At 38.4% G+C, this 14686-nt stretch overlaps 1 protein-coding gene across 1 annotated transcript in view; it reads left to right on the top strand.

Annotated features, from left to right (window-relative positions):
• Window positions 1-14007, top strand: part of KCNH5 (potassium voltage-gated channel subfamily H member 5) — a gene marked incomplete at both ends in the record, with an annotated part of 292205 nt that extends 278198 nt beyond the window's left edge. Inside the window, one exon of the mRNA XM_080914667.1 lies at window positions 13060-14007. Coding sequence (XP_080770793.1) covers window positions 13060-14007 — 948 coding nt within the window. The remainder of the gene's footprint in view (window positions 1-13059) is intronic.
• Window positions 14008-14686: the final 679 nt, after the last annotated feature.

The following is a 14686-nucleotide window of genomic DNA, read 5'->3' as shown; positions in this document are numbered from 1 at the left end:
TGTGTAACTTGTTAAGATAAAATCATAATTGAGCCTTTGAATTTCTAGGGTTTTTTTCCCCCATTCTTTAGTCTTTTTCTTACAGTTTGTTCTTCATCCTCCTCCAAGTCTGCCCCTCCCCTGGACTGCTCCCTGTCCCATACCCCATACACTCTGTCTCCAAGAGGATGTCCCCACCCCCTTTTTCCCACCCCATCATTCCCACCCACTCCTTGGAGCCTCAAGTCTCTGGAGGATTAGGTGTGTCTTCTTTCACTGAGGCCAGACCTGACAGTCCTCTGCTGTATGTGTGTTGGGGGCCTCATATCAGCTGGTGTATGCTGCCTGGTTGGTGACCCAGTGTCTGAGAGGTCTCAGCGGTCCAGGTCAGTTGAGACTGCTGGTCTTCCCATGGAGCCACCCCTCTTCTCAGCTTCTTCCTGCTTTCTCCCAATTCAACCACTGGGGTTCATTGGTTGGGTGCTACTATCTGTATCTGACTATTCCAGCTCCTGTATGTGTCTTTAAATTGAGCTAAAAATTTTTTATGCAGATCTCTACATATATAGTTCAGCAGAGGGAAGTACAGCTTACAGCTTAGCCACCTGGAGAATCCAGTGTGCCATGGACATCAGTCAATACATATTACAGAGTCTGGGAAGCAACAGTCAGACTATGGGGGAGTCAGGGAAGGAGTCTCTAGTCCGTGTCCCTTGGCATATACTCCTCTACTTCATATATTTTATATTTAAATCCCTTGTTTCTGTTTTTTTGTCCTTTACTGAACTACAGGTAGGATTCTTATTTAATATATTTAGACCATGTGTGCCCCTTTCATTTTACAATACTGATGATGGAATCAATGAAATACATTGTGGTTTTCAATTGTAGAAAACCTACTACAATGGGTGTCCTACTAAGAGAAGCAGAGTTTTATATCAAATGGTCACTTACACAACTTTATGAATTTTTAAACAATAGTTTTTCCCTCAGACCTACCTTTTGTAGTTAAAAATGGATAAAAATTCTTTATAGATTTCAGATATAAATCCTTTATCGAGTGAATGTGTCTGTGAATTTATGTCTACACATGTATGCACTCACTGTGTATAATGTAATGTATCTTTAGATTATATCATATCTACCTAAATATATGTATATCACCTACCTACGTATCTTATTTATCTCCTTTCTTCCTTGCCTTTTGGTCTTTTTTATAATTCCTTGCAAGGAACAAAAACATCTTATAAAATCTTACTGCTGGTTAATACTTGTTTCATTTCCACTTAATTGTTTCGTGTCATTTTTTAAAAAAATGTTAAATATTAAAGTTGAGAACTTTTAAAATATATTCTTTCATTTCATTTCATTTCATTACTACCACAGTTCTTGACAGCTGCTGTATACGGGGACGGTAAAGCGTGAGATACAATATATTTGATAAATTCACCTTACATCTATACAGAGAAGACTACTGTATCTCTAGCACAGGCTAGTATTGCTGCCATTGCAAGTCAGTGTTCAAACACCTGTGGCCTTGTGTATAGATCTCTGTCCTGCAAATTTGTTAAATTATTATGCCAGTGCCATCCTATGTTTATTGCTATGTTTTAATGTCGAACTATGGGTGATATAAACTGTACAGTTTTTTTCTTCTCAATAAATACCAATTGGACTTTTAAGACCTTTTGACATTTCCACATAAATTGTACACTTAGGTTATTAAATTTTGCAAAGAGATCTTATTCAGACTTGATTATAATTGTTTGAGGTCTGCGTCAACTAGGAAAAACTTTACATCTTAGCAGTAACCAGTCTTTTGAACCATAAATACATATACACTTGCATTTGTTTAAGGCACTTACTTTTATGTTTTCTGTGGCTAGAATTTCCCAGAGTCCAGATGACTCCTAAATATAATGTGAATTTTCATTTTTGCCCATTCTCAGATCCTGCAATCTTCTACTAAAAACATTTGGTTCTCTTTCAAAGGTTATCCTTCATGCAGAGCCAAAGTTCTTGAAGAATCATCTGCTCTAGAATGGTCTGTTCTTACTAAGAAAGCAGGACCAATGAATGCCCTTCTTAAACTTACGTAGATTATGCTAGTAGGGAATTGTTCTTCTCATACCAATGTGTAAAATATGGAGTTCTTCTAACTTAGAGTAACCTAAATTGCTAAAGATAAAAGAAAGCCAATAGAATGATGCTCAAAATAGACTGTGTAATGATTCTTTTCAAATGGAACAAATCTTAGCCATGTATGTTTTAATGAGCAAATATTGCATTTAATAACAATGCCATGAATATATAATACGTTGACAGTCACTTTAGCACATATTTTAATACTAATGCTTATTAGTACAATTTTACAATTTATGCCCCAATAATGCAATGCTTTCTTCTTAACCATAGTTCCCATCGATGACAGCTTAGATGTCACTCCCTCTTTATGACTCTGCACGCTCTGTTGTGCGTATATATGTACATGCATGTTGTTGGCATCTCTCAATCACTTAAACCCTCCTTTTACATTGTAAATTCTATCTTCTGGCAATTGTAACACCAAAAACTTAGTCAGCAGGGCTTCTGTCTTCTTTGACTAGACTTACTAATCACAGTTCGGCTCTGGATGGGACAAAGTTATTAGCTAGTACTTGACTCTAGACACTGAGATTCAATTACTGGCCAGAAATGTTTAGAAGCACAAGTCCTGGTAATTAGCAGCAATTTTTCGTCTTCTCTCTGCACAGCATGTGAGCAGTTGACTCTGGCAGACATAGAATCAAAACATAAATAAAAGGAGCACTTATTTATCCTGGATCTATAATTGTTACTGAGGGTCACAAAAATCTCAGCAGTTGGTACATGAAAATTTTGACACCTAGAAAATAGGGCAAATGTTATTTCTAGAAAGGAATTATATGAAGAATAACTTAAAGAGCATAATGTACATTATGTTCTTTATAAAGAGCCAAACACCAGCTGCCTGTGTTATGCATCCAAAGATAGCTACGGCTAAAACGTCAGTTCCCATCACTTTATTATTAATACAATAAGCAGAATAACACCTGGAGAGGTGATGGATTTTGTATCTGAGGTCATGTATCTAATAAGAGCCCTGGCCAGGCCTGGTACTCCAGGTTAGGCCAGTAGGTATAGTCATGTTATAGGGTCATCATAGCCAGAGAGATTGATTTGAGTCCCATGGGACTGTGATCCCAGCACCTTCCCTGAACCCCTTTTTCAAATGGAGCCCACCACTTTGAGACCATCTGCCCGAGACCCTTCCCTCAGCTGTGCACCTTGCTCTTCAACCCCTAGAGCTGTGAGATAAATAAGCCCCCCTTATTTTTTAATAAAAGGATCTAACTTCAGGTATTTTGTAGCAAAATGGAGTAAGATAGTATCTTACTGTATTCCTTAATCTCAAAGAGCCTTTTATTTTGTAAAGCCTCATTTGACAAAAGAATGTAAAAATCCATAAATTGCCCATGCCCTAATAGGAAGTAGAAGATGGGCTTGGAGACAAGAAGAGTGACTCCTGTATATCTCAGCTCTCAAACTCCACAAGATTACAAAAACCAAACCTCCACTGATTAAAGGATACTATCAAATGTGATCTTGTAGGGAAATACACTAGAAGTGCACTATAAAGTACAAGGGGGGGGGTGGATGGGTTTGTTTTTGTTTGTTTTGGTTTGCTGTTTTTGTTTTGTTTGTTTATTTGTTTGCTTGCCATTTTGAGGTAGGGTATTACTCCCTAGCTCTGGCTGTGAAACTCACTATGTAGATCAGGGTGTTGGACTTGAACTCATAGCATTCTGTCTGCCTCTGCCTCCTGAGTGCTGGTATTAAAGGTGTGAGATAATATGCTTCGCTAAAAATTTTAAACACACACACACACACACACACACACACACACACAGCGGAAGAGAGAGAGAGAGAGAGTCAAGAGAGACAGAGGCAAACACAGTAGTAACATAGAGGCAGGAAGAACACTGGTGCTGGACTTAAAATGTGTTTCTTCTTGACTATTTATTAACAAGGTGAGCTTAGGCCACTCAGAATGTTTCCCAGTCTCATCTGCCAAACAGAAACAACTATGAATAGAAATGCTAGTGAATAAAGTGCAGAGCTGCAAGAAGAAGATGGAGTGTCGGCTAAACTCCTTTTTGAGTGTATCACAGCAGCCGCATGCCAACGGATAGCGTCTCCATCTGTACTGTAGGATCTATATTCATATGAATACACCACCCGAATGCTGACATTCCAGCCCTCCGTGGTGACCTCTAGTGAATGTGGTCCCAGAAGTTCAGTTTTCTTCAGTGGGTTTTAATATTTATTTTTATTTAGGAGAGAGGAGGGGATTAGGAGGAAGGGGGGGAAGGAAGAAAATAGTTAGGTAGACAGGTGGATAGATAGAGAAGGATATAGATATATAGATATAGACATAGATATAGATAATAGATATAGATATAGAGATAGAGATAGAGATAGAGATAGAGATAGAGATAGAGATAGAGATAGAGATAGAGATAGAGATAGAGATAGAGATAGAGATATAGATATAGATAGGTAAAATACTGCTCACACACATGGGTTGTCAAATGTTCTGGAGCTGTAGTAACAGGTGGTTTGGTTGTGAAGTGAGCTCGGAATTGAACTTGAGTCGCCTAGAAGAGCAGCAAGCATGCTGAACCATTGAGCCATCTCTCAAGCCCTGGACTCCTTCATTTTTAGGTGCTTCCCCCCACCCCCTGAGATGCTTGGCTGAAGAATATCCGTGCTGCAGTAACCTAACTTTTATGCCCATTAGCCTGTCTCAGAAAGTCTGCCTTATTCCTCAGTTGTGTGAAATTGGGGAGGATTTTAAAACTCTTCTCAGTCTCAGTTTTCTCTTCTTTAACATGGAATTGTGTGGTGATTGAATGAAGCTATAATTCCTGTAAATTACCAAGTACTGTTTTCTTAATATTGATATTTGTGTTTAATGCTCCCAAGATGATATGTGAATGTTACCTATTGTGGCTGGAATGATTATCTCAGGAACAATGCAGTCTAATGGTTCATTTATGGGATTAAGTGCTGGGAATTGTTACTTTCTCAGCAAAACACAATTATGATATCTTTCTCTATTGGACTTTCTTGGACTCATTGACCTTGGGTATACTGAAGTGTTTTATGCTAAAATCTTAGAAACAACATGATGCTGCTCTATTGATTTTCTTTCGGGCAATGTGCCGAAGAACTAACCTAAACTGATGCCAGTAGTGGCTTTGGCATCATTTATTTGAAATACAAGGCATTAGGGTGGGAAGGATGTCTCAGTGGTTAGGGGTACAGATCATTCTTGCAAGGAGGACTCAGCAGAAGTTTCCAGCACCTATGTTAGGTGTCTTACAACTGCTGTCTACACCAGCTCCAGGGGCTCTGATACCCTCTGCAGGACTCTGTGGATGACAGGCGCACATGCACACATGGTTAAAAATAAAAACAAGTCTTGAAAAGTAAGCTTTACAAAAATACTGTTAGGACTAGAGATAATATGGAAGTTGAAGTGGTCTGTCTTAAACACACATAACATTAAACAGACTCAGCAAGTCGCGTGTGCACACATATACCTATATATACCTATATTATATAACATTAATACAAAAAGAGGTCCTGAGTTTGAAAGGTAGTGTTAGGGGGTGACACTTGTGAGTTGGAGGTAGAGAGAGAAATGCAAAAAAATGTGAAGCCATCTATATATAGAAAATCTTAAAAGTAAAACAAAAAAATTAATATGTGAGACTTATAAAGAAGTAGGCAAGTATTTCCCAGGGACGAGTCACTTGATGACACTGCTTTCTGTGATGGAAAATAATGGCAGTTATTTATGTGGCTTGACTGTGCTTTTAACACAGATTAGTAAAGAAGAAAATTCATGGTCACTAGAAATTGTGGCTAGCTTCATTCCCCTTTTCCCTTCACTTGTCTCTCTCCAAGCCCTCACCTAAACCCCTCTCAACTCTCTTTCAAAGTTATGGCCCCTAATTTTACTAATTTCTCTTGCATGCATATGTGTGTGTATGTGAAATACATTTGAAATATATTCCAATATATAGGCTATATATAGGATATATATCAATGTATAGGATATATATGATATATATATCAATAAATAGGCTATCCATAGGCTATATATCAATGCATAGGATATATATATATATATATATATATATATATTCTGCTCAGTTTATATAATGTCATTCATATGTGTGATTTCAAGGCTGACTGGACAAGCAGTTGGTGTGTTCTTCCCTCAGAAGATCAACTTTTCTGCTTCCAACATTTTCTCAGTTGCCTGTAGCTATTTGTGTAGAGTGGAGGCATCACCGGGTTTTCCCCACACAGTCTGTCATGTCCATTTGTATCTATATATAAAAAGAAAGTACAGTGGGGTGGATTAGTATTAAAAACAAGATTGAAAAGCTGTTGTGTACAAATTTTATATACACATTTTGTGCAAAGAACAAGTCACAAATGTGACTTTACACTTTTCTATGAAATCTGGTGGCTTTACATGGTGTGAGTGTGGAGATAAGAAGAAAGGGGAAAGAGAAAGAAGAGGATTGAGAGAGAGTGAGATGGGGGAAGAAGGGACAGGGGAAAGGGAGAGGGCATTTCTGTACTTTCTGCTTTCTATACCTCATTCACAGCAGGTAGCACCCACACATCACCAAAATGAAGGTGCTTCCCTCTGCTCTTCTTCCTGTCTCCTTCTTTCATTTTCTTCCCTGCTGACATTCCTTTCTTTATTTTACTTTATATTTACCTTAGTTCATTTATGAGTCCCTCACATTTCACTTGGAACCAAAGAGGATCACCTAATTTATAGTACACTCCTGTTCTGCAGCTTGGAGGGTGCAGCAAGCCTGCCATATCTGAAAAAATTTCATCATCACCATCTACACATCTGAGCTTATAGAACAGGTGACTGCAACCACACCAGACACCTTCGAGTTGTTTAGTAAGAGCTCCCGCAGGACCAGGTTTGATAAATACTCCTTTGCATTTGCTAGGGTTGGAATGGTTTGGAGCGGCTAGAGTTAGAAGGAGACTAAAACTATGGAAAGTGATCTGAACCAGGGTCAAAGCAGACCAGGGCTGTCCACTGCTGGACCGCACCAAGCTGTAAACTCCATGTTAATCCCTTGGACTCATAGATCTGGAAAGTGATGGGCCATTTGAGAGAAAACTCCTCCATTTCTCTACAAATAACATAATGCTAAACCCATGTTATTAAACAAATGATTCCTCTCCCTTGGTTCTATTGGATTTCAAAGTTCAGTACACATTCGAATTACTCAATTTTGATATCACTTTATGATCAAATGTCCTACTTTGGAAATGGAAAGCTCACTTGGCTGTTTTCCCTGGTAAGTTTAAGGAGCTTTTATCATTTAAATAAATTAAACCTTCCAGCAGGTTCTGCAGGACACAATGAAGCACAGAGGAGAGATGCTTAAATGAAATAAACCTCGTTGCTGATACAGTGCAGGCATTATGCACAGTACTGATAGTTAGTAGCAAGAAATGGAGCCTGCTGTCCTACTTTCTGTTTGTAAATTTATCTTTGATTTTGTGTTGTTTAGTAGAAATTTGATTTACTGTTGGATAAAAGATGACTCTAGAGTACATCAAGTACAAGGTTATTATTACTGAGGAAACTTTTAAAAATTGATATTTTAATACTATGTTGATAATCATAGTTTTATATTTTTCATCATTTAAAAAATAATGATTTTTTGTGGGTCATTTTAATGCTGGTTTTCTGGAATAAACAGCATTATTTCAATGTAATACTTGTGTAAAATTAATCTATACACTTGATGTCAAATTATTAGGATATTATTTTCTTTCTGTGAATATACTCTGCAAATTCAAAAGCATTTTTAGGAATCTTATTGTTTGCAGGTTTTCTCTGTGGCCATAAAATAGCAGTCAGTATTATTTTATCCAAACAATACACACTACATTTAAAGGGTTTCACTAAATAAAATCTGTCAGTATCTCTATTATGCTATTTACTTAAAACATTTCATTATGGTCATAATAAAAATGTTAAGATAAATAGTTCCATTAAATGGAGCATTAAATAGAGCTGATTAGAGAGTGCCATGATGCTCGTGCAGAATAATTACCATAGAAATGTGGGCTCCTAAAGTTATCTTCAGAACTATGAGAACTTAGAGGGAAAGTTTGTTATATGTAGTGTTTTTGAAATACATTGAATTACCTAGTTAGGCAACCCTGATATTTTATTTTCTTATTTCTCAGATCATACATTATTTCTGACATATGACAAAATGAAACAAGAATTTTCTTTGCATTAAGACATGAATCTACTTATGGTAGAACCCAGTAGGTGAGCTTTTAGATCTTTAAACATAAATTATTTCTTCCTTTTATGAACAGCCTTAAATTCTTCTGCCTGTCTTCTATTACCTTTCATGAAGAAAACTGAGTATTGTCCTAAGCTAAGAATTAAACTCATAATAGATACTGTTATATCCATATAATGAGCCACAATCAGAATCCTGAATAAAGAATCTTTAAAAGTAGAGTTGTGGATCAATTTTGAATTGACTCTAAATGGCATTACTTTGTTAACACGAAGGGCCAGATGTTAATGATGATACAGCATCAGATCCAATGAGGAGTCAGCAGTAGTTACAGATATCAACATAAAATACACAGCCATTTTAGGCGTAGCTTTCCTGTCCAGTCTAGAAGAGACCATTTTGTTGGCACCATCTAGCTTGGTTCCCTGGCTCTACCATTTTTTCTTCTGTTTTCTGTGCTGTTCTCTGAACCTTGGTGTAGGGATTATGTCATTGATATACTGAATGGGGTTGATCACTCAAATGTCATTTTTTTTCTGCTTTTTAATCAGTCTGGATTGATACACTGGTCTCTGTATGTTTCAAAACCAAGCTTCTTTGATGAGGAGTAAGATGAAGAACTATAGGCAGCTGTTAGAGGGACTTAAGTCCTATTTCAAGAAGCCAATACTAAATACACACACACACACACACACACACACACACACACACACATACACACACACACATACACACACACACATACACACACACACACACTAATGAGCAATACTAAACAGACTCAGCAGGATATGTGTGTATATATGCATATATATAAACATATACATGTACACACATATACATCATATACATATACATAGTGGGTATGTATGTGTTAATATATATGTTCAATAGTAACAAAGAAAAGGAGGTCATAAATTAGAGAAGAGTCGGGAGTGGGCACAGGAGCAGTTGGAGTAGGGTGGAAATGATACAAATATAGGACTCATGTATGAAATTTCAAAACACAAATTAAAATAGAAGAGCCACATATCATCGACTAATTATTTAGAATATAGAAACTAATGAGAAAAATTCTATTATTTGCAGTGCAGCCCTATTTCAATTGTATTTTCTGAGTATACGAAGTTGTGGCATTTTGAAACATAATTTAGTTTTTAAGTGGCGAGAGAGATGACTCAGTATTTTAGAGCACAAAGTGCTTTTGCAGGGAATCTGAGTTTGGTTGCTAGAACCTATACGATACACATGCCAGTCTGTCCAATCCAAGTGCTGTTGTTAGTATCAAGGTTTTAATTTAAATTGTATACTTTGGGTGTGGAATTTTATAGCCCTCTCTTCCCAGCCCACTTTCACTGGGTTCAAGACTGTGAGGTGCTAAGGGACAAAGGTGGCCTGGCCTATTTAAGTATCTCAAGCTTGTCTCTGATGTCTGGAAGGCTTGCAATCACTCCTCGGAGTTTGGACCATAGTTGGTTGCTGGTTTTCTCCATGTGTGGCTTATTTAAGTATCTGAAAATCCCTGGTAGCAGACATTCCACAGAGTGTGATAGTCTTCTGCCAGCGTGCACTGTTTTCTCAGTGTCTGGCATCTGAGGGTCTGAAGTCACATGACCTGCTCCCATGTTGATCCTACCCAATCTCATATAGCCTAACAACAGAAGTAAGGGATGGGGAGTGAAGGTTTAAACCCTCAACCTCCATGCTATTTCGTTTTTTCCCTACTCAACATTACATTGCTGCCTTAAGAGGGGATGTAGCTTCTGTTGCTCCTTCAAGTCCAGATGAAAAGTCAAGGCTAGTATTAACGTTCAGGTTTCCCCAAATATGGGAAACTAGATCTGTGATCTGGCTCATTGCTCACCCCCTGCAGTAGAGACGATAAAGGAGTAGCTGCCGTGTGCAGTGCAGGATTCTGCCACCCAACATTCCAAACTCCAGTCCTTCTTCCCAAATTTGCTAATGCAATTCTGCTTCATTTGCCTCCTGATGCTCATCAGAGGTCTGGCGTTCTTCCAGGACTTCCTTTATGCTAGGTATTTTGGTATCTGGAACCTTTGTTCTCAATTTAATATTAGCAGTCCTGATACATTTGTCTGTTTGTGTCAGGGGGCGAGTGTGAGCAGCTGTTGCTCTAGAAAGCTGGAAAAGACTTTTATTGAGTTCATTGGCATATTGTAATCCTATACAATTCACATCCTAAACTCGGAAGCACGCAATAATTGTATGTGATTGTTAGCCATCATATTGGAAATCTTAAAAAAAAAAAGTTCCTAAGTTCAAATGTCCATGATTGTCGGTCATCAGAGATACCAAGCCTTTCAGTGTGGAGTTTGTAAGTCGAGAGGTACATGGAGATTTTTCAGGGACGGCAAGACTCTGACTATTGCACATCAAGTGGGGTACCAAGAGGAGCAAGAAAAACACAAGACTCTATGTTAAAATAAACTTTCACGTAAATCCAGATACGTCTTAACATGCCCTAATCAGGTAACTATGTACTTATTAGTATGAACCACACATTGTGTGGTTGTCCTGTGTCATGTATGGTTTTACCATGTGCCAATCAACTGCTCTTCTGCACTGAGATTTGAAATAAATTATTTTTCTCCTAATGTCAAGCATCACGTTCAGGCTCTGTCTGCTGTAGGCTAAGTAATTACCTATTTAAAACAGGGATGTGGAGTGAGTTCGATGGGCATGTGGTGAGTCATTTATACCAGGCTCCTTCTGTCAGCCCAGGGGACCAGCACAAGTGGATGAAAACAGTATCTGAGTTTTCCTTATTGGAGTCTGTCTGATCTCGAAGGGCGTTAATGCCCTGGCGGCTTATTGCTTGCTCTGTTTCCTCAGGACGGATAAGAACTATGTCAAACCTTGGGAAGATTTCTAATTAAACTGCTGTGGCTTTGATGTCAGAATTGGAGATTAGCACCACATCTGTTGAAAAGACCCAAAGTCATGGGCCACCAGACAGGACAATATTTGATAGACTTCCCGTGTAATTATTGACTGTATAATATTTATTTATTTTAAAATACAAATTATCACCACGTGGCAGACTGACTTGAGTGCATAAATCTAAATTTAGACAGTGCGCCCCAGCATGAGTGGAGGGTCCTTCCCTGCTTGACTTCTGGCTTTTCAGTTACCACTGGTCATCATTAATATTTCTTTCTGATATAAAAATCTGTAACTGTATGTTACTCCTGGGTGTTGCTGAACCTTTGAAAGGTTTCACAAAAATAGCTACAAGTTGGAAGTATTTTGAGTTTAAGAAGAAAGAACTAACCGATACTGAGGGTCTATTCTGTGTTGGGGGTATGGTCTTCACGTGTGTTTTTACTCTAAAAAAAATCATGCGGGGAGATGAAAGAAATAATTTTGTTTGGATGGTAAAATTGTTTAACTCTGAAAGTGCTGCATATGATGAAAATCTCATTAATTTTCCTCACAGATTTTTAAATTTTAATCTTATTTTACTTATTGTATCTATTTTTTATATGTGTGAGTACACTGCAGCTCTCTTCAGACACACCAGAAGAGGGCATTGTATCCCATTTCAGATGGTTGTGAGCCACCATGTGGTTGCTGGGAACTGAACCCAGGACCTCTGGAAGAGCAGTCAGTGCTCTAACCACTGAGCCCTCTCTCCATCCCCTCCTCACAAATTCTGCCTGCTGTTACTTTTGTCTTTCAAGAGTCTGAGAAAAATAAACCCACTAAGTTAACTTCTAACTGAAAATATAGTTTGTAATATCTCAAATAGCCAATAATTTTTATTACCTTTGAAACTGTGTCAACACAATTTCTTTCCAACGTTTTCAGGAGATTTTAATAGCACACTTTTTTTTTACTGAGGGATGTCCTCCTAACCTCACACATACCATACATTGACTTTCATATCTAAAATATCCAGAGTCTTAAGATTTAGAATTCTATCTCAATCAAAAGTGTCATATGAGCAAAATGTATATGTTTGGAACATTTTAGAGATGGAAATTCGAGTGTTCCTGAGGTGCTTTACTCAACGGTAACTTTAAGGATCTGTGTGGATTGTTCAGTTGTTTTTTTATAAACTTTTTCTCACAGATTCTTCTTATACATAAGAAATGCATGCAATCCTCACCCAAACCCTTGCTGTGCAGCCTGCTAAATTCCCTGAAGAACGTCCTAGCTTTTCAGTGCTCATGAAGCCTGGAACTCCTGCTATTCTGTCCATTGACAGAGGATAAGGTTAAAAATAGGTTAGAAACATACTTGGAAAAGGAGAAACCATAACAAAATGATGAGCTATTCCAAGGAAATGTAAGGAATATATATTTGTATATACACAAATGCACATATACTTATATATGAGTGTTTGTATCTATACTAATATATAATATATATGTATATACACACAATATATTTTTATACGTTCTTTTAAATGGGGTCATGAAGTACTTATGTACTTACTATTGTATCAACCATCTTTCCCCTCTGGTGTGTAAGAGAGTAGTCAGTGTCCCTGTGTTAGATTTTGGGTATATTGGGTTGTTACGTGGCATCTGAATAAATTTCCCTCGGGAAAGGGGTGTGAAGCATGTGCAGATGTCTTCGTTGTAAGTAAAGCAAAGCACACATGTGTCACATGATTATAGAGCCATCTGCTTCTGTAACCATGGTTTCTTCATCTCCCGTTCTCCAGATCATCTTCCGTAAAATTAGCGATGTGAAGAAGGAGGAGGAGGAGCGGCTGCGGCAGAAGAATGAGGTGACACTGAGCATTCCCGTGGACCACCCAGTGAGGAAGCTCTTCCAAAAGTTCAAACAGCAGAAGGAACTGAGGAACCAGGGCTCAGCGCAGAGCGACCCTGAGAGGAGCCAGCTTCAGGTAGAGAGCCGCCCTTTGCAGAATGGAGCCTCCATCACAGGTACCAGTGTGGTCACTGTGTCGCAGATTACCCCCATCCAGACATCTCTGGCCTATGTGAAAACCAGCGAGTCTCTTAAGCAGAACAACCGTGATGCCCTGGAACTGAAGCCCAATGGTGGTGCTGAGCCCAAATGTCTCAAGGTCAACAGCCCCATCCGAATGAAAAACGGAAATGGGAAGGGCTGGCTGAGACTGAAGAACAACATGGGGGCTCACGAGGAAAAAAAGGAAGACTGGAATAATGTCACCAAAGCTGAGTCAATGGGGCTGTTGTCAGATGACCCCAAGGGCAGTGACTCAGAGAACAGTGTGACCAAGAACCCCTTAAGGAAAACAGACTCTTGTGACAGTGGGATTACAAAGAGTGACCTTCGTTTGGATAAAGCTGGTGAGGCCCGAAGTCCTCTAGAACACAGCCCCAGCCAGGCTGATGCCAAGCACCCCTTCTACCCTATCCCCGAGCAAGCCTTACAAACCACACTGCAGGAAGTAAAACATGAACTCAAGGAGGACATTCAGCTACTGAGCTGCAGAATGACTGCCCTGGAAAAGCAGGTGGCCGAGATTTTAAAACTACTCTCAGAGAAAAGTGTACCCCAGACATCTTCTCCAAAACCCCAAATTCCACTCCAAGTACCTCCCCAAATACCATGTCAGGACATTTTTAGTGTCTCAAGGCCCGAGTCACCTGAATCTGACAAAGACGAAATCAACTTTTAATATATATATATACATATATACATATATATTTGTTAATATATTTAAAACAGTATATACATCTATATACATAAGTGTGTATATATAGTATATACATATATATTTTCACTTGCTTTCAATATGATGAACACAATATGGATTTTGATATGTACATACTGCATGTCCAGCTGGATTCTGGCCTGCCAAAGACAATTATACAAAAGATAGATATTGCTTGTACATTATGCAGTTGACTGCATGCACACTTTACATTTATTTATAATCTCTATTCTGTAATAAAAAAAAGCATAAATTTTGTTAACTAAGGCAATGTAATCTTTGAAGAATCAGGGTCCAACCTGCCAATGTTGCCATGACAAACTTGATCTCAGGCTGAGAATATCGAGCTGTCATTTCTTCACTATTCTGTTAAAATTATAGATTAATGTCAAGGGAGGGTGCAGCTCCTGAAGCTTTCAGACCACTTTACAATCTCATACCCTAGGGTACTTTTCTGTAACTTAGTGTTAGGTTCCTTTTCCCTACAGGCAATGTTTGCTCCACTGAAATGACTATTTCGTTGCATACATCTGATGCCACTGTCGGATGCTGAGAACTTATTGCTATGAGTTTTGTGCATGAGCTGCATTTCCACTCAGTGATACTTCTCCTTTTTAGCATTGTATTAGATAGTAATCATTAG

The sequence above is a fragment of the Micromys minutus genome (assembly GCF_963924665.1).
Source record: "Micromys minutus genome assembly, chromosome: 1".
NCBI classification, from domain to species: Eukaryota; Metazoa; Chordata; class Mammalia; order Rodentia; family Muridae; genus Micromys; species Micromys minutus.
The sequence above is the reverse complement of the archived record's forward strand: the minus strand, read 5'-3'. Positions and strand labels throughout refer to the sequence as shown.